General features: G+C 42.1%; 1 protein-coding gene across 7 annotated transcripts; it reads left to right on the top strand.

Annotated features, from left to right (window-relative positions):
- Positions 1–1,317: 1,317 nt before the first annotated feature.
- LOC149974465 (eukaryotic elongation factor 2 kinase-like) lies at positions 1,318–23,648 on the top strand. Of its 7 annotated transcripts, none has more exons than XM_090212675.1 (19): positions 1,326–1,780; positions 4,559–4,837; positions 5,522–5,587; positions 7,144–7,244; positions 9,910–9,970; positions 11,607–11,644; positions 12,653–12,824; positions 12,951–13,100; positions 14,868–15,000; positions 15,125–15,252; positions 16,501–16,732; positions 17,048–17,115; positions 17,225–17,302; positions 17,570–17,629; positions 18,342–18,476; positions 18,568–18,756; positions 20,647–20,771; positions 20,955–21,133; positions 21,285–23,648. In XM_090212675.1, the coding sequence occupies exons 2-19, from the start codon at positions 4,589–4,591 to the stop codon at positions 21,398–21,400; spliced, it is 2,280 nt and encodes a 759-aa protein (XP_090068801.1). In that variant the 5' UTR covers positions 1,326–1,780; positions 4,559–4,588; the 3' UTR covers positions 21,401–23,648. The 7 variants fall into 7 exon arrangements, with proteins under 7 accessions (XP_090068802.1, XP_090068804.1, XP_090068805.1 ...); XM_090212674.1 differs by lacking the exon at positions 17,570–17,629 and adding an exon at positions 17,830–17,904 and having other exon boundaries at positions 1,330–1,780; XM_090212680.1 differs by lacking the exon at positions 1,326–1,780 and adding an exon at positions 17,830–17,904.
- The last annotated feature ends 3,931 nt before the right edge of the window (positions 23,649–27,579 follow it).

The following is a 27,579-nucleotide window of genomic DNA, read 5'->3' as shown; positions in this document are numbered from 1 at the left end:
TAAACACACGACTCTGACATAAAAGCTCTTACAATATTCGACGATGACATTTCTCTAAAACAGGCTATAGGTTACATGTGCACCACCAAATCAGAACAGTAGGCTAAATGATGAAGCAAAAAGGGACCAAATTAATAGGGTGAGGCACATGGGCTACTAACAGCTTACTACACAACATACACTTAGTATTAATGTCTTAGCTACAGTATACATATCTCCCTGGCACATTACCTCATTTATGCAGCAGCATACAATTTTTTGATTCACCTTGTTGTTCTCACTTGAACAGGAAGGTGGCACGGCGGTCCTTCGTGGGCAAATTTTGTCATCAAACTTTGTCATTCTCTGGATTTATGGTGCTTTCAATACAACTGGAAACTCGTGAAGTTAGTGATCTTCGGGTTGGAGCTCTGGAAAGAGGCCTGAGTTCACGACTTGGAATTCTGAGCTTGTTGTCATTGCAGGCAATCTCAACGCTGTGCGTTACAGGGAATGCCAAGAGTGTGCAAAGCTGTCATCAAGGCAAAGGGTGGCTACTGAAGAATCTCAAATATAAAATAGATATTGATTGTTTAACGCTTTTTTGGTTACTACATGATTCCATATGTGTTATTTCATAGTTTTGATGTCTTCACTATTATTCTACAATGTAAAATAAAGAAAAACCCTTGAATGAGTAGGTGTATACAATCTTTTGACTGGAACTATATATATATATATATATATATATATATATATATATATATATATATATATATATATATATATAGCTAAACAGGTGGGGCTCAAAATGATGGGTCGCCCCTGCTTGTAATATAACTTATTGGGTCGCCCCTGCTTGTATGTAATATAACCTATTCTGGGAGCCTAGTGTGTGTGTGTGTGTGTGTACGAAATATTTTAAGTGGTTGTAAAAATTCACGATGTCAAAAATGAATGGCGGAAAAACGATTGTAACGATTTCCGTGTTTTACTGCTAGGTTTTATGGATATTATGACACATTTCCCCCAAAAAAAGTTGTGGATTTTTGTCAACCCTCCCGATTCAGGATATATCATTAACATAGTCATTGCACGCTTTGTGTAAGACCTATTGAAGATTGATATGTATTTATTACTATGGTGTGGATCGTTCTCCATTGTTCAGAATATACTGTACCATCTTCAGTCATATGCTTGGGTCAATAGCTTTTGACGAGAGAAAACCAAATATCCACCGAATATCAAATATAAAACACATTTTATCTTAGTAAATAACCTTGTTTATTTGTGTACAGTACTTGCAGTTTATATTGGCTCACTGCCAGCTGCACAAGAAGGGGTGTAGCCAGAAATACTTTGTGGCTGTCCTAGACTGCAAAGATACGTGCAGGGAGTACACGTCGCAGTGGCGGACGGGTGGACCAAGGGCGCCTTCAACAAAAAAAAACGTTTTGGAATGTGCAGATAGAGATGTCATGAATAGATGCAACATGATTCCTTGGTCTTGTTCTTCTATATATTTATATCTGAAACGTTCGACAACTGAACGTGGCCCAGGGAACAGACAAAACAGAGAAGCGCGACTCGCCCTGGATCCTCAGGCCAGAATCCACCACAGTCCAGCAGTGGTCCTCTGATTTGGCATGCACCTGGAGTAACAGCTGTCAAGCTAGCAACTACCTGAAAACTGCAAATACCGCCAGACAGACAAACCGCAGGAGACGAAGAGGAAGTTGGTGGAGGATTGTCAGGGCATGCATATTTTCATCAAGTAGCCTCTGTCCACGGTTCAGATTAGGTAAGCAATAGCAGTACTGTCTGTCTTTGCACACACGTGTTACGTAACTGCACTGCAGCAAATGTTTTTATAAACCCGGGTCTTTACAATAATATTGTTAACAGGTGAATTGGCGACAAGGGTCTAGTATCAGCGTACAGCAGACTGGGGGTGTGTCGTGTGGGGATTTGTGTCGTGACGATCGCCTGCACACCAATACGTGCCACGCGAGAGTTGGGTTGGCTACACTAGCAAGCTAACGTTACTTCTCACGCCATAACGTTATCAGAACTACGGGAAAGCAGTGTTCGACATGCGGGGGCGAATGACACTGTACCGATGTTGTGAAAAACTGACTTTCCGTGCAGGCTGCTATGCTACTTAAAAAAAACTTGGAGGAAAATATTTGGCCACGGTAACTACTGCCGGCGTTGTGCAGAAAATCTCCACCTGCCAAAATCACCCCCCCCTTCGCGTGAACGCGCACACTAAATTCTTCCATGCTTCGACTTGCTTGCTATTTGAGATTTCTGTTCTTCCCTCCCTTGTCAGTTTAGCCTACATTTCACTGATCTTAGTAGCAGAAAGCATTTTTATTTTATTTGTGTCCATTCAAGGCAGCTGCCAATGATCACGTTTGGCGGCATTTCATTATTTTTTCTGGCGGTTTGATCGCAGGGTAGGCACTAGTAAAGTGCAGTTTTCGGTTTGTTTCTAGTGTATTAGTCTATAAATACATGTCTTTGCCAAAATTGTAATCTCTCCCACGTCTTATTCGACTAGTAGTTGTTCTTAACTGTTTATTGCTTGCCTACATTTTACTCCCTCTGTTTAATATAACACACATACATTCATTTCGGTTGCCTATCTTAACGTTTGTTCCATAGAAAGTATTTGACTCTAGTGACCAAATTAAGGAAATTAGAAGGTAGGTGGGTGGGTCGGCAGGCAAGAAAATGGCTTTACCGAACCCCCCACCCCAATTTTGTAACTAGAGTCAAACACTTTCTGTGGCACACATCAGAGTAAAATACTTTCTGTAGAATAAACTTCACTTAGGCAACCTAAATTAGTAATGAATGTATGTGTGTTATATTAAACAGAGGGAGTAAAATGTAGGTACGCGACATTTCAGAACACCTACTAGTCGAATAAGACATGGGAGAGATTATGAATTTTGGCAGATCTATTTATAAACTAATACACTTGAAACAAATAACTAAACCGAAAACTGCAAACATTGCTTGTGCCTTGCCCTGCGATCAAACCTCCATTTAAAAAAAAAAAACGCAGCCTAACGTGATCATTGACAGCTGCCTTGAAGGACACAATCGTTTTTTTTAAGGCTTTCTGCTATTAAGATCGGTGAAATGTAGGCTAAACTGACGGAGTGAAGAGCAGAAATCTCAACTAGTAAGCAAGTCCCAGCAATGAAGGGGGGATAATTCTGGCAGGGGGGGGGGCACAACACTGGCACAACACTGGCACGGTGATACAGCTGGGAAACACCTCAATTCGACAGGCACCTTGATACAAGGGTTAGATTCAGGCAGGCAGTAAATACATTTTAACCTTTCAGGTTGGAATGTACAGCTGCCGGGCCGAGCATCTGCCCCTTTGCCCTCCTATAAATAAGTGCCCTCGCAGCTCATAGATTTTTAATTTTTTTTATGAATAACTTTTGAGTTAAATGTTTTGTTTATTTTCAATGTTTTAATTTTATATGTATTGAATTGCAAATCAAATTAGCAAATTTCGTAAACTCTTGAACAGCCATATACCACAGGTATGACAAAACATTTATTTGTACTGCTCTAACTAGTTGGTAACCAGTTTATAATAGCAATAAGGCACCTCAGGGGTTTGTGGTATATGGCCAATTTTCCACAGCTAAGGGCTGTACCCCCTCAGGCCTTATTGCTACAATGGCCATTTGCCTACATTTCAGATGTATCTTTCATGTTTATCTCTCACTTATGGACAGAGAAGAGGGCAAATCTACTTTTTTTTTTAAAGAGGCAGTTGTCAGCAGCCGAACAAACAGCATAACTAGCTAGCAGATGGACCTCATCATTCACTATCAGCTGATAGCCTCTCTTTTCCTGAAGTCAATTGTCTCCAGTAGTCAAGTTAAAAGGCCTAGCTGGCACTTGCTTGCTAAGAATGTCAGGAGTGAGTGTGTTGCAGAAAATAAGTAGGCCTGTAAATGTTGACATTTTGGCTACAGAGGTGGTTGGTGTGTATTTAGAGTTATGTATTATGGTGGTGCCGTTTTTTTTTCTGAAGCGGCTCGGGATATTTTTGGGAAAACATACCTCAATCTAAAGATGGAAGATGTTGCTGTACCCCTAGTTATACCATTATCCAAAATAATTTAAATGTGGGCGTGGCATGTAGTGAAATGCTAATGAACGTTTCGTGTGGAGTTGTACCTTGTAGGAACTGCAGTCCGTATATAGACATGGAATTTACGGGTGTGATTGAGTGAACCCTGACCGAGCATTCCTACAGTCCTGCTGCATTTAAAAAAAATGGTAATGCCTGTAGTAATAATTATATCTTAGTTATAAAATAGTTGTAATATAGTTATTTTCAAAATTGTTCCTGTATGCAAAGTAATACTATCATCCACATGGGACAATTTCATTGTTGCATTTGTGATTGATTGAACACAGTTAAACACACTTAGCTAGATTGTTATTGACTCAAAAGCAGCCATCTGTCGGTTTGTCTCTGTGTGTACATTAATATTCACATCTTTGTGTGCGTGTACTTTTTTCTTGTGTTAACCCATCCCAGTACTCATCACACAGACCCCTACCAGTCAACATGGAGGATGAACTGATATTCAGTATGGATGAGGTGGGCAGTGCCCAACGTAACCCACTGCAACAGAGGACCCCTGATCAACGGGCCCCATCTCTAAGCAACGCTTACGATAGCGACGAGGACGACTACTACATCTGTCCAATCACAGACGACCCTGTCAGCCAGGCCGAAGACATCTGTGGCTATTTAAAGAATCTCGTCCACAGCAAGCAGCTGTCTAACTCCCCCAAAAACTCCTTCTCCTACAAGGTGAGCAGCAGTAGTGTAGGTGCAATATTCACACGGTTCAGTACATTCTGAAAGTGCCATGGTGTGCTGGGCAAAAGCTGACAGGACAAGAGCTGACTTGTTGCTTTGTACTGTTGCTCTATTGTCAGTATGCAAAATGGTGCCCCTGCTCTCACTGCTAGAGATGTGGTCAGAACAATTCTGCCTTAGAGTGAGGGCTTTCTCCTTATATCTTTCTCTGCATGTCTGTGTATGTGTGCATCTGCTGTGGCTGAGAGCAGCAGCTCAGCTGCCTCTTGTCTGTGTGCTATTTCTCTCTCTCAGAATAGTAAGTACCCAAAGAGCGTATCTCCCTTCACATAATGATGTGATATGTAAACATCCCTCTCACAGTGCGACCCTTGGCCTTCTGATCCAGTAGGCCAGCCTGTAGAGTGGGCTTGATGTGAAGGAATTAATAGCCCTTCCTCATCAGCGTTATAGTTATACATACAGAGTTGGGAAGACTGTTAGAGATGTAGAATTTATGGGTCGCAAGGTTGGAACCAAGTTCCAAAACACATTCTACTGTCAATAAGGCCAAGAATTTCGTTTTCATGGAATGTTCAACAACATAGTCAACTAAACTCAATAAGTTTTTTTCTCTGCTGCTCATGTATGGTTAAGTTGCTGATATAAAACAGTTAATTTCTCTACTCCACATAGAATGAAACGGAGAAAGAAACTCCACAACAGTCTGTCGGGTTTGGGGCGTTTTCTGACAATGCACGGGTACGTTAATCATCATGTTTCATCTACCCCTCCTTTTGCATCAGTGACTGCCTCCTTCCTCCTCACCTTCCTAACATTAATTTACTCTTTTTAAATCATTTATTCCTTCCTCCTTTATTTTTCCATTGTACCTGTATGATCGTTTCCCTACCCAAGAAATGTGTTTTTTCCTTTAGTTATTAAACAAAAATCTAGATCCTTAATTCACCTAACTGTCATGTTTGATCTCCCCTAACCCATGCAGCAGTCCTCATGAATCTTATGAAGAGTTAGGCTAATGTAAATGTAATAAGCAGCAAGTAAGCACATTATGATAATGGTTGAAACAAACAGTATTGTTTCTCTTATTCTAAATGTAATTTTCAGCTCCAGTGCAGTAGAAAAGCAGCAACCAGGCATGCTGTTTATACAGTACCATAGTTTACCACTACTATATCTTATGTCTGGTGGTCCGGTTTTGTGAGGAGATGGTGCCTCTCATCACAAGGGTACAACTGCACCAGAGACGCAGTATATACCATCAACTGGGACGTGTGAAGGGACACGCAAACTTCAAGTGACCAGGGGCTGACGTGCAATATCTGGTGTATGTTTCTCACCAACCAGCAGTGGCCTTCAGCCTGTTAAAAACATGACCTTCATACATCAATGTAAATAGTTCAGGCTAAATATACACCAGCCTAAAATGCCACATGTTTGTGAGTAGGAGGGTGCTACTGTAGGGGAGGTTCAGGTTACTAACAGGTTTACGTTAATAGCTAATGCCACTTGGACCACTGTTAGTTCTGAGAGAGTGGAGTGCAACAGTCCAGAGTTTTTGGTTGGGAAAACCCCTGGCCCCAAGTGCTGGCTGTGGTTATTAGCTGGTTATTGTACAATGTAGGGCTCATGGGTGACTGCCAGATAGGACAGCTAGTGTGACACTTCTTAATCTTCCAGTAGGTCGTATGTGGTCAGAAAATACTTTTGGCCCTGTGTCATATAATCCTGTCCTGATTGAAGCAACCTTCCCATGATCCTCTGTTGATGTGTGTGTGTCTGTTTGCCATATCTCTCGCTGTATTTTGTTTTCCTCTATCATTTCAAAAGGGTGATTTGCATGTTCCTCAACACTTCCACAGAACCGGAAAGATTAGCAATTCACCTATCAGGACACTTAAAGATGGAATCCGCAGTAGGGCAGTAGCTCTACTGTCTGCCCCACCACCAGCGTGGTTGTATTTGTTTTGTTGATGTACCGGATGTGAGAAGCGTTACGCAATGTGGTAAATAAAAATGGCGGCACATATTCTGCGTGTGAAATGATGTGGGAGGGGGAAAAAAACTGTTTGTTGTTTGCAGTAACTTCTTTGTTTTTGTAATATTGCAAACTGCCGTGGCAGTTTCACCATTAAGGAGTCCAGCTTTAATCCTGCCATCTGGGTTTGTGTGTAGACAATGTATCTGTCTGTCATGTATATATCCCCAGTGTCTGACGCTTCCCATAACATAAGCTGTATTACACAGTGAGTGTGATAGTTACCTAAAATATATGTCATGTTTCCCCATTGTCCCAGGCGGTGTGGAAAAGAGCCATAGAGAAGGCCAAGGCCATGCCTGACCCATGGGCTGAGTTTCACCTGGAAGAAGTCAAGACAGAGCCATGCATACGATACAGGTACATATTCCTGTGTTTGTGTGTCAGTGGGCTTGATCCCTACCCTGTACTAGAGTTTAGAGGTTGACCGATTAATTAGGGCCGATTTCAAGTTTTCATAACAATCGGTAATCTGCATTTTAGGACACCGATCATAGCCAATTATATTGCACTCCACGAGGAGACTGTGTGGTAGCAAGGAGCCAAGTTAAGGTGCTAGCTAGCATTAAACTTATCTTATAAAAAAACTATCAATCTTAACATAATCACTAGTTAACTAGACATGGTTGATGATATTACTAGTTTATCTCGCTTGTCCTGCGTTGCATATAATCGATGCGGTGCCTGTTAATTTATCATTGAATCACAGCCTACTTCGCCAAACGGTGGTGATTTAACAAGCGCATTTGCGGAAAAAAAGCACTGTCGTTGCACCAATGTGTACCTAACCATAAACATCAATGCCTTTCTTAAAATCAATACACAAGTATATATTTTTAAAGCTGCATATTTAGTTAATATTGCCTGCTAACATAAATATATTTAAACTAGGAAAATTGTGTCACTTCTCTTGTGTTCTGTGCAAGCAGAGTCAGGGTATATGCAGCAGTTTGGGCCGCCTGGCTCGTTGCAAACTGTGTGAAGACCATTTCTTCCTAAAAAAAGATCGTAATTAATTTGCCAGAATTGTACATAGTTATGACATAACATTGAAGGTTGTGCAATGTAACAGTAATATTTAGACTTAGGGTTGCCACCCGTTAGATAAAATACGGAACGGTTCCGTATTCACTGAAAGCATAAAAGTTTTGTTTTTCGAAATGATAGTTACCCGGATTTGACCATATTAATGACCTAAGGCTCGTATTTATGTGTGTTTATTATGTTATAATTAAGTCTATGATTTGATAGAGCAGTCTGACTGAGTGGTGGTAGGCAGCAGCAGGCTCGTAAACATTCATCAAACAGCACTTTCCTGCGTTTGCCAGCAGCTCTTCGCTGTGCTTCAAGCATTGCGCTGTTTATGACTTCAAACCTATCAACTCCCGAGATTAGACTGGGAATACTAAAGTGCCTATAAGAACATCCAATAGTCAAAGGTATATGAAATACCAATGGTATAGAGAGAAATAGTCCATTAATAACTACAACCTACAACTTCTTACCTGGGAATATTGAAGACTCATGTTAAAAGGAACCAACAGCTTTCACATGTTCTGAGCAAGGAACTTTTAGCTTTTTTACATGGCACATATTGCACTTTTACTTTCTTCTCCAACACTTTGTTTTTGCATTATTTAAACCAAATTGAACATGTTTCATTATTTATTTGAGACTAAATTGATTTTATTGATGTAGTATATTAAGTTAAAATAAGTGTTCATTCAGTATTATTGTAATTGTCATTTTTACAAATGTGTAAATATATATTTATAAATCGTCCGATTAATCGGTATCGGCTTTTTTTGGTCCTCCAATTATCGGTATCGGCTTTTTTTGGTCCTCCAATTATCGGTATCGGCGTTGCAAAATCATAGTCGGTCGACCTCTACTAGAGTTGTTGACAAATACACACCATCCCCCACCCGTGCCCTTTCTGAAGGTACAGTACATGATATCACTCCATTTCCAATGGCCCTTCCAAGTTTTCTTGGCCAGTGCACAAAGTTCCCTCGTGGCAGATATCAGGGCTGCCTGCCCACACCAAAACGCTTCGTTTGAAACCAAACGGTGCATTCCGGGGTCAGTCTTTCCAGTAACGCTGCACATCTAAGAATAATGCTATATCGTTGTTCCTGAGACATTGAACATTTCTCCAGGCATTGAGATTACATAGAACTCGCCCAAATTCTCCAGGCAGTGCAGCCAGGAGAACAACTAGAGGGATGCCCCCCCCCCCCCCCCCCTTTAGATAATAGGGGTTAGACTTCTGCATTCTCTAACGTGTTTGTTTGTATTACTAATCACCTCTTTCTTACTGTATGACAAAGCCCTGCCTAGACAGAGCCAGGTTAGGGGAGAGGTGTGTCTGGGTTGATTTTTAACCCGGTTGTAACCTTACTCTTCCTAAGCCTCTCTGGTCTCTTAGCTATTGGCTTTGTGCCATCTTCCTGTTCCATGCCTCCAATATGACAAACATGGTACACAGAGTTCTGGGCCGAGAAATACGCATGGAAGGGCAGGACAGACTGTGTAAATATTAGCCTTAGCCTCTGGGTCTGCTGTGTGTCTTCTTATCTGTGTATGGCTGACCCAGTCTCAGACAAACCAAGCTTTCAATATCAGTGTGTGTGTTTGAAATGTTCCCCTAATTTATTGTGACATGTAACATCAATATCATATTGGTGATAATGGCATTCCAACAGAACAGAGTACAAACAGGCATATTTGTTGAGTTTGTTGTTGGTAAACACACACTCAATTGGTTGACAAGAATTACAGGCTATTACCACAGATCTGAGGATAAGCAGCTCAGGTCCTGGTCAGAACAAATCCATGTACTGTTTGTTTCTATTTTCTGTCCTAATCCTGACTCCTTCAGTGTACATAGATCATTGTGGTCGAGGTTACACTTTCTAGTCATCACCATGTTGGTTACACAAGTCCAGAGTTCTGGCCCATATAGAATGGAATAATAATGTTTGATTAATGTTTGGTGAATGTTATTTGCTTTATCTTTCCTCAGGTACAATGCTATCACGGCGGCATGGTCTCAAGACACAGTGCACATCAAGGTTTCTGGCCAGGTATGCCTCCGCTCCTAAATCATCAGTAATCTATAATTGTATTATTGATCAGAACATATGTATGTGGAATATACAGTGAAGAAAAATAGAAATGCAACATGTAAAGTTTTGGTTTCATGAGCTGAAATAAAAGATCCCAGAAATGTTCCATACACACACGTTTTATTTCTCTCAAATGTTGTGCACCAATTTGTTTACATCCTTTTTAGTGAGCATTTCTCCTTTGCCAAGATAATCCTTCCACTTGACAGGTGTGGCATATCAAGATACTGATTAAACAGCATCATCATTACATAGGTGTACCTTGTGCAGGGGACAATAAAATGTGCAGTTTTGTCACACAACACAATGCCACAGATGTCTCAAGTTGAGGGAGTGTGCAATTGGCATGCTGACTGCTGGAATGTCCACCAGAGCTGTTGCCAGAGAATTGATTGTTCATTTTTCTACCATAAGCCGTCTCCAACGTTGTTTTAGAGAATTTGACAGTACGTCCAACCGCCCTCACAACCGCAGACCACGTGTAACCACGCCAGCCCAGGACCTCCACATCCAGGTTTTTCACCTGCAGGATCGTATGCGACCAGCCACCCAGGACAGCTGATGAAACTGGGTTTGCACAACCGAAGAATTTCTCCACAAACTGTCAGAAACCGTCTCAGAGAAACTCCTCTGCATGCTCGTTGTCCTCACCAGGGTCTTGACCTGTCTGCAGTTTGGCATTGTAACCGACTTCATTGGGCAAATGCCCACCTTCGATGGCCACTGGCACGCTGGAGAAGTGTGCTCTTCACGCCTGAATCCCGGTTTCAACTGTACAGGGCAGATGGCAGACAGTATGGCGTTGTGTGGGCGAGTGGTTTGCTGATGTCAATGTTGTGAACAGAGTGCCCCATGGTGGCGGTGTGGTTATGGTATGGTTTAGCATAAGCTATGGACAACAAACACAATTGCGTTTTATCAATGGCGATTTGAATGCTCCGAGATGCCGTGATGAGATCCTGAGGCCCATTGTCGTGCCATTCGTCTGCCACCATCACCTCATGTTCAGCATGATAATGCACGGCCCCATGTCACAAGGATCTGTACACAATTCCATGAAGCTGAAAATGTCCCAGTTCTTTCATGGCCTGTATACTCACTAGACATGTCACCCATTGAGCATGTTTGGGATGCTCTGGATCAACGTGTATGACAGCGTTTTCAAGTTCCGGCCAATATACAGCAACTTCACACAGCCATTGAAGAGGAGTCGGACAACATTCCACAGGCCACAATCAACAACCTGATCAACTCTATGCGAATGAGATGTCGCACTACATGAGGCAAAAGGGTGGTCACACCAGATACTGACTGGTTTTCTGTTCCATGCTCATAGTTTTTTTTTTTTAAGGTATCTGTGTCCAACTGATTTAAATCTGTATTTCCAGTCATGTGAAACCAATAGATTAGGGCCTAATACATTTATTTGAATGGACTGATTTCCTTATGAACTGTAACTCTTAGAAATGGTTGCGTTTTTTAATATTTTTGTTCAGTGTAGTGACACTGTTTACTTGAATGTGAACGTTTACAAAAGCTTGGTGAATTGATTGACTTTCTCGTATGATTGATTTGTAATTTTTGTTTCTCACAGCCTTTTGGACGCGGGGCCATGAGGGAATGCTTCAGAACGTAAGTTTCACTCATTATCTAACCTGTACCCCCGCACATTGACTCGGTACTGGTACCCCCCTGTATATAGCCTCGTTATTATTTTTATTATATTTTTTACTTTATTTAGTAAATATATTTTTTACTTTATTTAGTAAATATATTTTCTTAATTCTATTTCTTGAGCTGCATTGTTGGTTAAGGGCTTGTAAGTAAGCATTTCAAGTTAAGGTCTACTATACCTTTTGTATTCGGCAAAGGTGACAAATACAATTTGATTTGGATTTTATTTGATTATCGTTCAGAATAATTAGTCATGTTTGCCATACAGTCTGAAAAGACGGCACAAGATGCACAGGTCCCCAATTCACGTTCCACAAGTATCGCTCTCAGACCCATTTAATCCAGTTTAGAGCAATACATAGATATCCAGATGGAACCAAACATTCCATAACTACAACATTCTAATTCACATTTTTTTATGGAATGTGATCACCATTAAACTTGTCATGGCACCCAGTAGAGTTCTCTATCTCAAACTGAGTTTGCTGAACTCTGGTCGAGCCTGACTTTTGCAGCTAAAGGCAGTGGGAATATTATTAATATTATGACCTTATTACGATTTGACCTCTTTCTGTGGGAACAGTGTAGGGGAGGCAATGAGGCATCCGTCATGTCTAGATCAGACCACTGGCAGTCCAATCCTTCCACAGAAGAACATCCCTCTCACAAACACACAGAGGAAATAAGCCCTTGCCCTCTAACAAGCCCAAACACTGTTTCTAACCACAAAAAAACATGTTTATGGTTATCATCAAAAATACACAATGCCCAAGAGATACACAATTTCAAAACCTTGAGAATATTGTAGGATTTAGTTGGGTAATACCATCTTAGTTTGTTGTCAGTCTGATACACAACTAACATTCTTCAGGGTTTACTTTTTTAAAACGTTCCTTTCATTTTAGTACAGTGCCGTTCTTGTCTTTCGTTGCCTCTTTTTCCATATTTCATTTCCTTCTTCTACAGGAAGAAGCTGTCTAACTTCTCCCATAGTAGTAACTGGAAGTGTGCGTGTAACTATGTGACGAAGCGCTACATGGAGCCTGTGGACAGGGATGTGTACTTTGAGGATGTCAGGCTGCAGATGGAGGCCAAACTCTGGGGAGAAGAGTACAACCGCCACAGGCCACCCAAACAGGTATGGATGGAACATTTTAATTAACCAATGAGTCATCCTGTTGATTGATAGATTGATTGATAGGATTGTGGATTTTCCACATTTTAAGTTAAACTAACCACTCCTCCCTCTCTCTCCCCCCCCCAGGTGGACATCATGCAGATGTGTGTGATTGAGATGATGGAGCGTCCAGGTAAACCTCTGTACCACCTGGAACACTACATAGAGGGGAAGTACATCAAATACAACTCCAACTCAGGCTTCGTCAAGGATGACAACATCAGGCTCACTCCACAGGTACAGTGGGTGTTACTACTGTAGATTTATTGTCCAACTCTATGTATAACTGCTGAGCTGCAGAAACCGAAGATGCATCTTCATCTTTCTGTTATCAATTGCTAGATTTTTCAATATAATAGATGCGGTAAAGAGGTCAATAGAACTTGATTATGTTTTAAGTTTTTAATTATCCGTGCCAATTTTTAGGTGCCAGCACGCATCTTTCTCATTCTAGTCAGTCAAGTGAGGCACTACATGGTCTAAATAACTCAACGGGCTAGTTTGCCTGTTTGTAAAGGGAGGAGGGGGGGGGGGGGCTGTACATTAATCCTGCTGCTCTGATTGGATAGAGTGATGCTGTATTTTGTCTGTTTCGGTCTGATCATTCAGACTGCTGCTGCCTCCTACTATGATATTTGACCTTTTATTGAACTAGGCAAGTCGATTAAGAACAAATTCTTATTTTCAATGGCGGCCTACCCGGGCCAAACCCGGACGACACTGGGCCAATTGTGCGCCGCCCTATGGGACTCCCAGTCACGGCCGGTTGTGATACAGCCCAGGATCGAAGCAGGGTCTGTAGTGACGCCTCTAGCACTGAGATGCAGGGCCTCAGACCGCTGTGCCACTCGGGAGCCCATAATTCAAATGGTAAAGACGTTGAGGACAGACACGGGTCAGACATGCACACTGAGTTCAATCTGCAGCTTGTTTGGTCTATAAACGTGCATGGAGATGGGTATTTTCTACTTAGGCATATTAAAACATTTAGTTTTTTTCGATCACGAGTATCATTCGATCCGACTATCAACTGTCAATTTATGGATACGAGTATGGCCATGTCAGCACACCCCTAGCTTGTATGGATGTCAACCCCAATACATGTTTATCATCGTCACCAATCAACTGCATTGTTGTTAAAAAAGACTAAACGACCAACGCCAATTTCTGTATGTTAGCTATGCTACCAGCTTATACGAACGGTAGTTAGCATTTAGCAGTTACTTCTTCTAAACCTGAAAAGGAACAGCTTCTAATGTTATGCAGCGAAAACAGCGTCCTTCTTTCCCCTCATGGTCTGTGTTCCATTGACCTCTTTACCATATCTATGCCTTTTCCCCTCTTTGTTCTGTGAACCTGCAACCTTTCCAAATATCTGTAAGCCGCCGTCTTTTTGTCGTCTGCCTGTAACCCTAGTATTTATCTTTCTGCCTGTAACCCTAGTATTTATCTTTCTGCCTGTAACCCTAGTATTTATCTTTCTGCCTGTAACCCTAGTATTTATCTTTCTGCCTGTAACCCTAGTAGTTTTCTTTCTGCCTGTAACCCTAGTATTTATCTTTCTGCCTGTAACCCTAGTATTTATCTTTCTGCCTGTAACCCTAGTATTTATATTTCTGCCTGCAACCCTAGTATTTATCTTTCTGCCTGTAACCCTAGTATTTATCTTTCTGCCTGTAACCCTAGTAGTTTTCTTTCTGCCTGTAACCCTAGTATTTATCTTTCTGCCTGTAACCCTAGTATTTATCTTTCTGCCTGTAACCCTAGTATTTATCTTTCTGCCTGTAACCCTAGTATTTATCTTTCTGCCTGTAACCCTAGTAGCTTTCTTTCTGCCTGTAACCCTAGTATTTATCTTTCTGCCTGCAACCCTAGTATTTATCTTTCTGCCTGTAACCCTAGTATTTATCTTTCTGCCTGTAACCCTAGTAGTTTTCTTTCTGCCTGTAACCCTAGTATTTATCTTTCTGCCTGTAACCCTAGTATTTTTCTTTCTGCCTGCAGGCATTCAGTCACTTCTCGTTTGAACGTTCGGCCCACCAGCTGATCGTGGTGGACATCCAGGGGGTGGGGGACCTCTACACGGACCCTCAGATCCACACAGAGAGGGGGACAGACTTCGGAGACGGAAACCTGGGTACGGCTTTCTCTCACACAGTCAGTGTTAGCAACACAATGAGGAAGACTGACATTTTGAATTGTGACCCATCTTAGCGAAAGACTTTCAAATAGATTACAACATACGTGTGTGTGTGTTACAGGTGTGCGGGGCATGGCACTGTTCTTCCACTCCCACCTGTGTAATAAGATATGTAAGAGTATGGGGCTCACACCCTTTGACCTCTCCACTGCAGAGAAAAGCCAGCTAGACTGCACCAACACACTGCTGGTGAGACCATAGAAATACGGTGCATTCGGAAAGTATTCAGGCCCCTTCCCTTTTTCAACATTTTGTTATGTTACAGGATTATTCTAAAATGTATGAAATAAATAGTTTTCCTCATTGACACACAATACCCTTAACCTTATTAATAACCTTATTTACATAAGTATACAGACCCATGGCTATGAGACTCGAAATTGAGATGAGGTGCATCCTGTTTCCATTGATCATCCTTGAGATGTTTCCACAACTTGATTGGAGTGCAACTGTGCGAAAGGCACACACCTGTCTATATAAGGTTCCACAGTTGACAGTCCATGTCAGAGCAAAAACCAAGCCATGAGGCCAAAGGAATTGTCCGTAGAGCTCAGAGACAGGATTGTGTCGAGGCACAGGTCTGGGGAAGGGTACCAAAACATTTATGCACATTGAACTTCCAGAAGGACAACCATCTCTGCAGCACTCCACCAATCAGGCCTTTATGGTAGAGTGGCCAGATGAAAGCCACTCCTCAGTAAAAGGCACATGTCAGCCCTCTTGGAGTTTGCCAAAAGGCACCTAAAGGACTCTGACCATGAGAAACAAGATTCTCTGGTCTGATGAAACCAAGATTGAACTCTTTGGCCTGAATGCCAAGCATCATGTCTGGAGGAAACCTGGCACCATCCCTACGGTGAAGCATGGTGGTGGCAGCATCATGCTGTGTGGATATTTTTCAGCTGCAGGGACTGGGAGACTAGTCAGGATTAAGGGAAAGATGAACGTCAAAAAGGTCTCTGAATGTCCTTGAGTGACCCAGCCAGAGCTCGGACTTGAACCCAATCGAACATCTCTGGAGAGACCTGAAAATAGCTTCAATTTTCTATTTTTAATAAATTTGCTAACATTTCTAAAAAACTGTTTTTGCTTTGTCATTGAGTAAATGTATTCAAAAACAATTTAATACCTTTTTGGAACCAACCTGTAACATAACGAAATGTGGAAAAACTCAAGGGGTCTGAATACTTTCCAAATGCACTGTATAATCATCTTGAAGTAGAATCAAAGGGCATGTGGCTGACACACAGCATCACATATCTCCTAGGTATAGCCACAGTCGTCATATTACCACAGAAATTATATCAGTACATTAGACAGAATACTACCTCACCACAGGCTAAGACCTCTGTCACTGTTTGCAGCTTTTATGCAGCTATTTAGAATGGTAATTTTAGTTATCTTTTAACAATATTTTCAACCCTCTACTCCAATCAGAAGTCGGCCCAGACGGTACTGAGGGGTAGTGAGGAACAGTGTGGTTTCACTCGTTTTCGTACTATATCAGGGGGCCGTGTGGCCCCACTTCTCTCCCACCTGTCGGAGACCTCGTCTGGGGATGACTCTATGAGTGACATAAGTGACTCCATCCCCTGCTCGCCCCTCGCCTTCCCCGGCTCTCCACTAGGACAGCACTTCTCTATGGGCTCCATGGGCAGGTCTCCTCTGGGTAAGAACAGTTTTTAGAGGTTATAGTTCACCCAAATTACAAATGTATCAAATATTTTGAAGATCTAGAATGTAATCTGTGGGCCTGTAAAATCAATGACCCACCATATGGGTTTGTTTTCTTATTTTCAGCTCAGCATTAACATTATGTTCCAAATAGCATGTCTAAATCTCCATAAAAAGTTTTATTTGGTACCCTAGGCTAGAGTGCTCTGTTTGAGATATACATAGTTGAACTACTTCAACTTGATTTAAAAAAATAAATAATTATCAGCCATTAAACATTTTAATCTAACGTCTGGTTTCTCACCCTCAGGTTGGTCTTTCATAAATGAGATGGATGAACGAGAGAAACACAACCGCAGCCACAGCCCAGAACACAAAGTCAGTCAAGGCTTTGTTGAAATGACTCTGGTGATTCTGATCACAAGAATGACATTAGTTATGGTTGGTTGGCATGTACTGAGGGCTGTGTTTTTTCTTCTTCCTGTAGGACTCAGAGAATGGAGGAGACAGTGGTTGTCCAAGTGAGAGGAGGAGTGAAGGGGACCCAACCGACCATGCAGATGGGGTATATCTTCTCCACACCAACACTTAGTCTTAGTGAACCTGTCCATCATAAATGCTTTATGGAAACTGTCAACTGCTGTAACTGTCAACTGCTGTTATTGTTCATGTTTGCTCACCATGACATGGATTCTTTCTTGACTCACCAGCATTTAAAGCTGTTCAACTATTACCCTTTGTATAGCTATGTTAGTGTGAACCTGGCCCTCTCTTTAGCTCTGTTTATGGCCTCTTAGCAGTAGGTTTTATACTGTATGATGTCACCATGTAGGCCCGCCCCCACCGCTACAACAGATACTACTCTGAGTCGGACGAGGACAGTGTGAGACGGGTAAACAAAAATAACGATGTCTAATCTTCCATCACCACCATAATCAACAAAGCCACCATCGCCATAATCAAATAATCCTGTCCTCATCCCTCTGTGTCACCCACTATCCCCTTGCTCACTAGTGTAGTGTTCCTGCTATCTAATCTTTGCCTTCATCCATGAGCTAACTGAGTTCTTGCTGCTGTCTGTCTCCTTACTAGAGAAAGGTTCTCAGCAGATCTTCCCCTAACCCAAACTTAAACTCTCCTGCCATAAACACCCCCAACAGCCAACCGGTGATTCCCTGCCCTCTGCATGAAGGCCTCTAACACAGGCCTCTCCCTCTAGTGTGGAGCAGCTGTTGATTTGAAACTTGCTTGTTTTCTAATGACACATGCTTAGTATTGGCAAAAGTTTGAGTGCACCCAAAAAACTGAATGCAAACTTGTTGAAACACAACAGAGAAATCACCAGCAGCCCTGTGTTTTAGTCTAATTCCTTGTTTGGCCTATCCATGTCAACATGTCTACCTGCCCCAATACTTATCAAATCACCTAACCAATCAATCAGTCTAACTGCATGTTCACCAGAATCATGTTCTGCCTCTTAGTGCATGCCTGGAATGTGAAATATGATTTGTATTAGTGCTTGAGTTGTTGTTACTTTGAACAAGCAATACTATAGATTCAGTGCTTCATTGTCAATTTCCTAAACTCTGTGTGTCTGTGTCCAGCTGACAGATGATAAATGGAGTGTCTACCACTCGTCTCGTTCTCACGTCCACCGGCCATCCTGTGTTGCTGTGGAGATGGAAAGACTTGACTCGCTGATCCTGGAGAAGAAGATTGGCAAGTCCATCCTGGGGAAGGTGAGTGGCGCGCACGCACGCGCACACATACCCGCTCACCCACCCACACACTAAAAACACACACTACATCTCCTCTGGACTCTTCCCCCAGGTGCACCTGGCGATGGTGCATTACCACGAGGCTGGTCGGTTCTGTGACAAGGAGGAGCAGTGGGACCAGGACTCAGCCATGTACCACCTGGAGAGAGCCGCCATGTGTGGGGAACTAGAGGCTATCGTTGCCCTGGGACAGTGTTACCTACAGCTGCCACACCATATACTGTCAGAGATGGAGCTAGAGGTATTTAATCAAATCAAATTGTATTAGTCACATGCGCCGAATACAACAGGTGTAGTAGACCTTGCAGTGAAATGCTTACCTATGAACCCCTAACCAACAATCCAGTTTTTTAAAATTCAGATAAGAATAACAGATGAAAGTAACAAGTAATTAAAGAGCAGCAGTGAAATAACAATAACGAGATATACAGGGGGGTACTGATATAATGTGCAGGGGCACCGGTTATTTCAGGTAGTATGTACATGTAGGTAGAGTTATTAAAGTGATTATGCATAGAGAACAACAGAGAGTAGCAGTGTTGGGGCGGGGGCACTGAAAATAGTCTGGGTAGCCAATTAACTAGATGTTCAGGAGTCTAATGGCTTGGGGGTAGAAGCTGTTTAGAAGCCTCTTGGACATAAACTTGGTGCTCTGGTACTGCTTGCCGTGCGGTAGCAGAGGGAACAGTCTATGACTAGGGTGGCTGGAGTCTTTGACTATTTTTATGGCCTTCTGTTGACACCACCTGGTAGAGAGGTGCTGGATAGCAGGAAGCCTGGCCCCGGTGATGTACTGGGCTGTTCGCACTACCCTCTGTAGTGCCTTGCCGTCGGAGGCCGAGCAGTTGCCATACCAGACAGTGATGCAACCAGTTAGGATGCTCTCGATGGTGCTGCAGTAGAAACTCTGAGGACCCATGCCAAATCTTTTCAGTCTCCTGAGGGGGAATAGGTTTTGTGGTTCTCTCTTCACAACTGTTTTGGTGTTTTTGGACCATTCTAGTTTGTTGGTGACGTGGACACCAAGGAACTTGAAGCTCTCAACCTGCTGCACTGTAGCCCCGTCGATGAGAATGGGGGCGTGCTCGGTCCTCTTTTTCCTGTAGTCCACAATCATCTCCTTTGTCTTGATTACTTTGAGGGAGAGGTTGTTGTCCTGGCAACACACGGCCAGGTCTCTGACTTCCTCCCTATAGGCTGTCTCGTTGTTGTCGTTGATCAGGCCTACCACTGTTGTGTCATCGGCAAATTTAATGATGGTGTTGTAGTCGTGCCGCGCCATGCAGTCATGAGTGAACAGGGAGTACAGGAGGGGACTGAGCACGCACCCCTGAGTGGCCCCTGTGTTGAGGATCAGCGAAGCGGATGTGTTGTTACCTACCCTTACCACCTGGGGGCAGCCCATTAGGAAGTCCAGGATCCAGTTGCAGAGGGAGGTGTTTAGTCCCAGGTCCTTAGCTTATTGATGAGCTTTGAGGGCAGTATGGTATTGAACGCTGAACTGTAGTTAATGAGTAGCATTCTCACGTAGGTGTTCCTTTTGTCCAGGTGGGAAAGGGCAGTGTGGAGTGCAATGGAGATTGCATCATCTGTGGATCTTTTGGGGCGGTATGCAAATTGGAGTGGGTCTCTGAACTCTGAAGCTCTGCCAGTGTGACCAAGGCCTTTCTTCCCCGATTGCTCAGTTTGGCCGAGCGGCCAGCTCTAGGAAGAGTCTTGGTGGTTCCAAACTTATTCCATTTAACAATGATGTAGGCCACTGTGTTCTTGGACCTTCAATGCTGCAGAAATGTGCCTCGACACAATCCTGTCTCAGAGCACTAGGGACAATCCTTTACGAGCTCATGGCTTGGTTTTTGCTCTGACATGCACTGTCAACTGTGGGACCTTATATAGACATGTGTGTGCCTTTCCAAATCATATACAATCAATTGAAATTACCACAGGTGGGCTCAAATCAAGTTGTAAATGACTTTGTCATTATGGGGTATTGTGTGTGTAGATTGAGGATTTGTATTTTTTTTTTTTATCAATTTTTGAACAAGGCAGTAACATAACAATGTGTATTAGAGAGGTGTCTTTTGAATCTCTCTCTGTTATCACATGCTACATGTTGCTGTCTTGTCATCAGGACAACTCAGGGAGCCGTATGAAGGGCTTTAAGTTCCTTCTGCAGGCTGCTGAGGCAGGACACAGATCCTGCATGATCCTGGTGGCCAGGGCCTTCGACACCGGCATCAACCTCTCACCAGACAGGTCAGCGACTGGTGGAACATATATCAGTATCAACTTGTGATGGGCTGTGTCTAAAATGGCACCATATTTATTGATTAGCCTACATGGTGATATCTACCTAGAGATCTGAGAAAGATTAGAATTGATCAGGACTGTGAAATGGATATTATAAATACTATTATAAGCCTTCTCTGGGGTTCTCAGGTCCCAGGACTGGAAGGAGGCGATGAGATGGTACAACTGTGCCCTGAACATGACAGACTATGATGAGGGGGGCGAGTTTGACGGCATGCAGGACGAGCCTTGCTACCAGCTGCTGGCCAGAGAGGCTGAGATGTACCAGGAGGGGGGCCACAGCCTGGACCCAGACCCACAGAGAGCAGGTAAGATAGAGCAGAGAGAACCACACCTGAGCTTAGAACCTAGAACTATTAGCCAACGGTCCTAACTCGAGCCTTCCGTGTGATAACCTTTGTTGTACTTACAGTAACGAACCAAAGACTCACTTTCTCTCTCTCTCTCTCTCCTGTGCAGGTGATCTGTTCACAGAGGCAGCAGACGCAGCCATGGAGGCCATGAAGGGCCGACTGGCCAACCAGTACTATATGAAAGCAGAGGAGGCCTGGGGCATGATGGAGGAAGAGGAGTAGGAGACGGGCTGGCACTCTGCAAGGCCAAAGGAATCGGCTAAAGCAGAAACAAGCTGGCACCCAGGATAATGTTGTGATGGATTTTCCTCCCTAATGGTTTAAAGTTTACAGACACATTTACTGTGTGATTTCCAAAATGCTGTGTGATTGTTTGATCTGTATATGACCTTTTATGCAGCCGTCCTCTAGCCTAGCTATCTTTCTTGGTGCTTCAGAGGGAATTATGTCTGGTTCTTGCCTTGTACATTTTTCCTCTTTTCTATTCCTGTCCCCCATTGCCCTTTGGACTAATGAATATGGTTGCATTTCAGAGGCAATTTACCTAACTAAAAATAAGCCATTTCAAACTAGAAAAGTACACTTCCTAAAAAAGAATGTGCTTGCTAGCTTAAAGGGATATTTTAGGATTTTTTCAATGAGGCCCTTCATCTACTTCCCCAGAGTCAGATGCACTTGTGGATATGATTTTTATGTCTTTGTGTCCAGTAAGAAGGAAGTTGGAGGTAGTTTTGTGTGCCAATGCTACCTAGCATTAGCACAATGACAAAGTATATGGGTATCTGCTAGCATGCTAGTAGATACCCATAGACTTAGAGTAATTGTGTTAAAGTTAGCCGTGTTAATATTTGTAGCTGAAATTGTTACAGATAATTAGCATTGTAAGTGTCTACCATTGTGTTCTTACGGTTGGCATTGAATTCATGATAGTCTATACAAATGAATTGAAGTTGGGATAGCCTAAATATTTTGAAGTTGGTATTGTAGTTTATTCCATGGGTCTCATTCAAACCCATGTTAATATATGGTAATGTGAAATGGTTATAGTATAAAAAATCTGAATGCAATCACGCTAAGTTGATTTCAAAGTCTGGTTGGAGTTGATAGCTAATCATCCCTTTCTTACGGCGTGCTTCAGTTCGGCTGGCCCTTAGCCAAACTCGGCTAGCCAAACTGAACTAGTGTGCTCACATACACCCTTAAAACACATTCGCTCGAAAAACAGAACGAAAAGTGCCAATAGTACTGTTTGTCCATTTTGAGATGAAGTAGGAAGTTTACACTTCTTCAGAATAGTCAGAATTAATCTAAGATAACTCAAGAAATGTCATTAATTTTGATGTTTTTGCCTAGGAGATCTTAGACCCGCAATTTTACATCTAACTAGGATGTTTGGTGCAGTATTATTTTATGAAAACAAGTCATCTCTCGTTGAATGACAGACTTTATGGAAGAATCCCTACTGTTGACCTACAGTAGACTTCGTTCGGCTCCAAACTTTGGCTTGCCTCCAAAAATAAATGTGTGCCAGAACAGCCGGGAAAAAAACTAATCGAAGTCCGAAACGTCACAAAATGTCGTCATAATATATGCACAAATTCTACCAAACTGTTTCGGCTGGAAAGTGTGCAGACGCCTTTTAAAAATACGGTGACAATTTCAGAAATGAAACTGTTACTGCAAGTTCAGGTGAACACAAAACAACTCAAATATATCAAAATGTCTATACATTTCAGCTATTTCAAAAACATTGCTCTGCTATTAGTATTTTTACTGTATAAATGTTGGGCTCAACGAGAAAATTCTGCTTACACTGCCCTGCTTAGAGGGGGGCAACGGTCGGCCGAGTGTCGTGTGCGACCTCCGGAGGTAGCGTTCGAGACGTGAGAAATGTGCAAGTTTACATTACGATTATGTCTCTCGAGAATCCCTCAATTCTCCTTAATACTCGTCAATGAGAATAGACCCTTAAACGGTTCAAGAGGAGATGCGTTTTGACTTTTGACTAAAAGGGCCATTAACTAAAAGGTAATGGTCCTTTTATTGCCATTAAATGCATTGGAGATCATGTAAAAAAAAAATGTAGTTCAAAAAGTATAAATGCTCTAAAATGAATACATTCTCAAGCAATCTAAGTTTGGGCTGGTTGGTTGTATGTTTTTAAAGTTTTGAGTTCATAACTTAAATCGTTTAAGCTCTAGAGCGGGCGGAAGATATCCAATAATAAGAATGCATATTACATTTTAAGAAATCTAGAGTGGTCGTGCCTTCAGCAAGCACATTAATTAATGTTTGATTCATGAAATTAACATTTATTGAACAAATGTTGTTTACTTTGTGTTGGTTTTGCCTAACACTTTTATAATAGAGGGCACTTGTTGCATTGTTTGCATACTTATATGAATGCATGGAAGTAGCTATATGTAAATGTCTTGACTCTGGAATAAATATGATTTTATTGCATTGTAAATGTTTTTTATTTATTTATATATATATATATATATATATACAGTGCCTTGAGAAAGTATTCGGCCCCCTTGAAGTTTGCGACCTTTTGCCACATTTCAGGCTTCAAACATAAAGATATAAAACTGTATTTTTTTGTGAAGAATCAACAGCAAGTGGGACACAATCATGAAGTGGAACGACATTTATTGGATATTTCAAACTTTTTTAACAAATCAAAAACTGAAAAATTGGGCGTGCAAAATTATTCAGCCCCCTTAAGTTAATACTTTGTAGCGCCACCTTTTGCTGCGATTACAGCTGTAAGTCGCTTGGGGTATGTCTCTATCAGTTTTGCACATCGAGAGACTGACATTTTTTCCCATTCCTCCTTGCAAAACAGCTCGAGCTCAGTGAGGTTGGATGGAGAGCATTTGTGAACAGCAGTTTTCAGTTCTTTCCACAGATTCTCGATTGGATTCAGGTCTGGACTTTGACTTGGCCATTCTAACACCTGGATATGTTTATTTTTGAACCATTCCATTGTAGATTTTGCTTTATGTTTTGGATCATTGTCTTGTTGGAAGACAAATCTCCGTCCCAGTCTCAGGTCTTTTGCAGACTCCATCAGGTTTTCTTCCAGAATGGTCCTGTATTTGGCTCCATCCATCTTCCCATCAATTTTAACCATCTTCCCTGTCGCCGCTAAAGAAAAGCAGGCCCAAACCATGATGCTGCCACCACCATGTTTGACAGTGGGGATGGTGTGTTCAGCTGTGTTGCTTTTACGCCAAACATAACGTTTTGCATTGTTGCCAAAAAGTTCAATTTTGGTTTCATCTGACCAAAGCACCTTCTTCCACATGTTTGGTGTGTCTCCCAGGTGGCTTGTGGCAAACTTTAAACGACCCTTTTTATGGATATCTTTAAGAAATGGCTTTCTTCTTGCCACTCTTCCATAAAGGCCAGATTTGTGCAATATACGACTGATTGTTGTCCTATGGACAGAGTCTCCCACCTCAGCTGTAGATCTCTGCAGTTCATCCAGAGTGATCATGGGCCTCTTGGCTGCATCTCTGATCAGTCTTCTCCTTGTATGAGCTGAAAGTTTAGAGGGACGGCCAGGTCTTGGTAGATTTGCAGTGGTCTGATACTCCTTCCATTTCAATATTATCTCTTGCACAGTGCTCCTTGGGATGTTTAAAGCTTGGGAAATCTTTTTGTATCCAAATCCGGCTTTAAACTTCTTCACAACAGTATCTCGGACCTGCCTGGTGTGTTCCTTGTTCTTCATGATGCTCTCTGCGCTTTCAACGGACCTCTGAGACTATCACAGTGCAGGTGCATTTATACGGAGACTTGATTACACACAGGTGGATTGTATTTATCATCATTAGTCATTTAGGTCAACATTGGATCATTCAGAGATCCTCACTGAACTTCTGGAGAGAGTTTGCTGCACTGAAAGTAAAGGGGCTGAATAATTTTGCACGCCCAATTTTTCAGTTTTTGATTTGTTAAAAAAGTTTGAAATATCCAATAAATGTCGTTCCACTTCATGATTGTGTCCCACCTGTTGATTCTTGACAAAAAAATACAGTTTTATATCTTTATGTTTGAAGCCTGAAATGTGGCAAAAGGTCGCAAAGTTCAAGGGGGCCGAATACTTTCGCAAGGCACTGTATATATATATATATTATTTTTTTAAACTGGCAAATCGGCGCCCAGAAATATCGATTTCCGATTATTAAAACTTGAAATTATTAAAACTAATTAAATCAGCAATTCCGATTGATTGGTTGACCTCTACTACCAACTGCTAATTGAGTGTATGTAAACTTTTACCCATTGGGAATGTGATGAAAGAAATAAAAGCTAAAATAAATAACTCTACTATTATTCTGACATTTCACATTCTTAAAATAAAGTGGTGATCCTAACTGACCTAAGGGTAATTTTTACTAGGATTAAATGTCAGGAATTGTTCAAAACTGAGTTTAAATGTATTTGGCTAAGGTGTATGTAAACTTCCAACTTCAACTGTATCTGATAAAAAAAAAAAAATCTTAACCTAAACACTAGCTAACCACACATGGTTGATGATATTACTAGTTTAACTAGCTTGTCATGCGTTGCAAATAATCAACTTTAATTTATCGAATCACAGCCTACTTCGCCAAATGGGTGAAGTAGGCTTTTCTTGCGTTCAGTGTAAACAGAGTCAGGGTGTATGCAGCAGTTTGGCTCGCCTGGCATGTTGCGAACTGTGTGAAGACTATTTCTTCCAAACAAAGACCTTAATTAATTTGCCACAATTTTACATAATTATGACATGACATTGAAGGTTGTGCAATGTAACAGCAATATTTAGACTTCGGGATGCCACCCGTTCGATAAAATATGGAACGGTTCCGTATTTCACTGAAATAATAAAATGTTTTGTTTTCGAAATGATAGTTTCCGGATATGACCATATTAATGACCTAAGGCTCGTATTCCTGTGTGTTTATTATATTATAATTAAGTCTATGATTTGATAGAGCAGTCTGACTGAGCGGTGGTAGGCAGCAGCAGCTTCGTAAGAATTTATTCAAACATTCATTCAAATCAAATGTTATTTGTCACATACACATGGTTAGCAGATGTTAATGCGAGTGTGGCGAAATGCTTGTGCTTCTAGTTCTGACAATGCAGTAATAACCAACAAGTAATCTAGCTAACAATTCCAAAACGACTACCTTATAGACACAAGTGTAAGGGGATAAAGAATATGTACATAAAGATATATGAATGAGTGATGGTACAGAGCAGCATAGGCAAGATACAGTAGATGGTATTGAGTGCAGTATATACATATGAGATGAGTATGTAAACAAAGTGGCATAGTTAAAGTGGCTAGTGATACATGTATTACATAAAGATGCAGTAGATGATATAGAGTACAGTATATACGTATACATATGAGATGAATAATGTAGGGTATGTAAACATTATATTAGGTAGCATTGTTTAAAGTGGCTAGTGATATATTTTACATAATTTCCCATCAATTCCCATTATTAAAGTGGCTGGAGTTGAGTCAGTGTGTTGGCAGCAGCCACTCAATGTTAGTGGTGGCTGTTTAACAGTCTGATGGCCTTGAGATAGAAGCTGTTTTTCAGTCTCTCGGTCCCAGCTTTGATGCACCTGTACTGACCTCGCCTTCTGGATGATAGCGGGGTGAACAGGCAGTGGCTCGGGTGGTTGTTGTCCTTGATGATCTTTATGGCCTTCCTGTGACATCGGGTGGTGTAGGTGTCCTGGAGGGCAGGTAGTTTGCCCCCGGTGATGCGTTGTGCAGACCTCACTACCCTCTGGAGAGCCTTACGGTTGTGGGCGGAGCAGTTGCCGTACCAGGCGATGAAACAGCCCGACAGGATGCTCTCGATTGTGCATCTGTAGAAGTTTGTGAGTGCTTTTGGTGACAAGCTGAATTTCTTCAGCCTCCTGAGGTTGAAGAGGCGCTGCTGCGCCTTCTTCACGATGCTGTCTGTGTGGGTGGACCAATTCAGTTTGTCTGTGATGTGTACGCCGAGGAACTTAAAACTTACTACCCTCTCCACTACTGTTCCATCGATGTGGATAGGGGGGTGTTCCCTCTGCTGTTTCCTGAAATCCACAATCATCTCCTTAGTTTTGTTGACGTTGAGTGTGAGGTTATTTTCCTGACACCACACTCCGAGGGCCCTCACCTCCTCCCTGTAGGCCGTCTCGTCGTTGTTGGTAATCAAGCCTACCACTGTTGTGTCGTCCGCAAACTTGATGATTGAGTTAGAGGCGTGGGTGGCCACGCAGTAGTGGATGAACAGGGAGTACAGGAGAGGGCTCAGAACACACCCTTGTGGGGCCCCAGTGTTGAGGATCAGCAGGGTGGAGATGTTGTTGCCTACCCTCACCACCTGGGGGCGGCCCGTCAG

The sequence above is a fragment of the Oncorhynchus mykiss genome, chromosome 20, assembly GCF_057628025.1.
Source record: "Oncorhynchus mykiss isolate SJ-2025 chromosome 20, ASM5762802v1, whole genome shotgun sequence".
Taxonomy (NCBI): Eukaryota; Metazoa; Chordata; class Actinopteri; order Salmoniformes; family Salmonidae; genus Oncorhynchus; species Oncorhynchus mykiss.
The sequence above is the reverse complement of the archived record's forward strand: the minus strand, read 5'-3'. Positions and strand labels throughout refer to the sequence as shown.

What these genes read in the sequence shown, in the direction of transcription:
- LOC149974465 (XM_090212680.1), top strand. Translation starts at nt 4,589, where the DNA reads ATGGAGGATGAACTGATATTCAGTATGGATGAGGTGGGCAGTGCCCAA. An exon ending in ATGAGGGAATGCTTCAGAAC is followed by an intron (nt 11,645 to 12,652) that starts GTAAGTTTCACT and finishes CTTCTTCTACAG; the next exon opens with GAAGAAGCTGTCTAACTTCT. An exon ending in ACATCAGGCTCACTCCACAG is followed by an intron (nt 13,101 to 14,867) that starts GTACAGTGGGTG and finishes TTCTGCCTGCAG; the next exon opens with GCATTCAGTCACTTCTCGTT.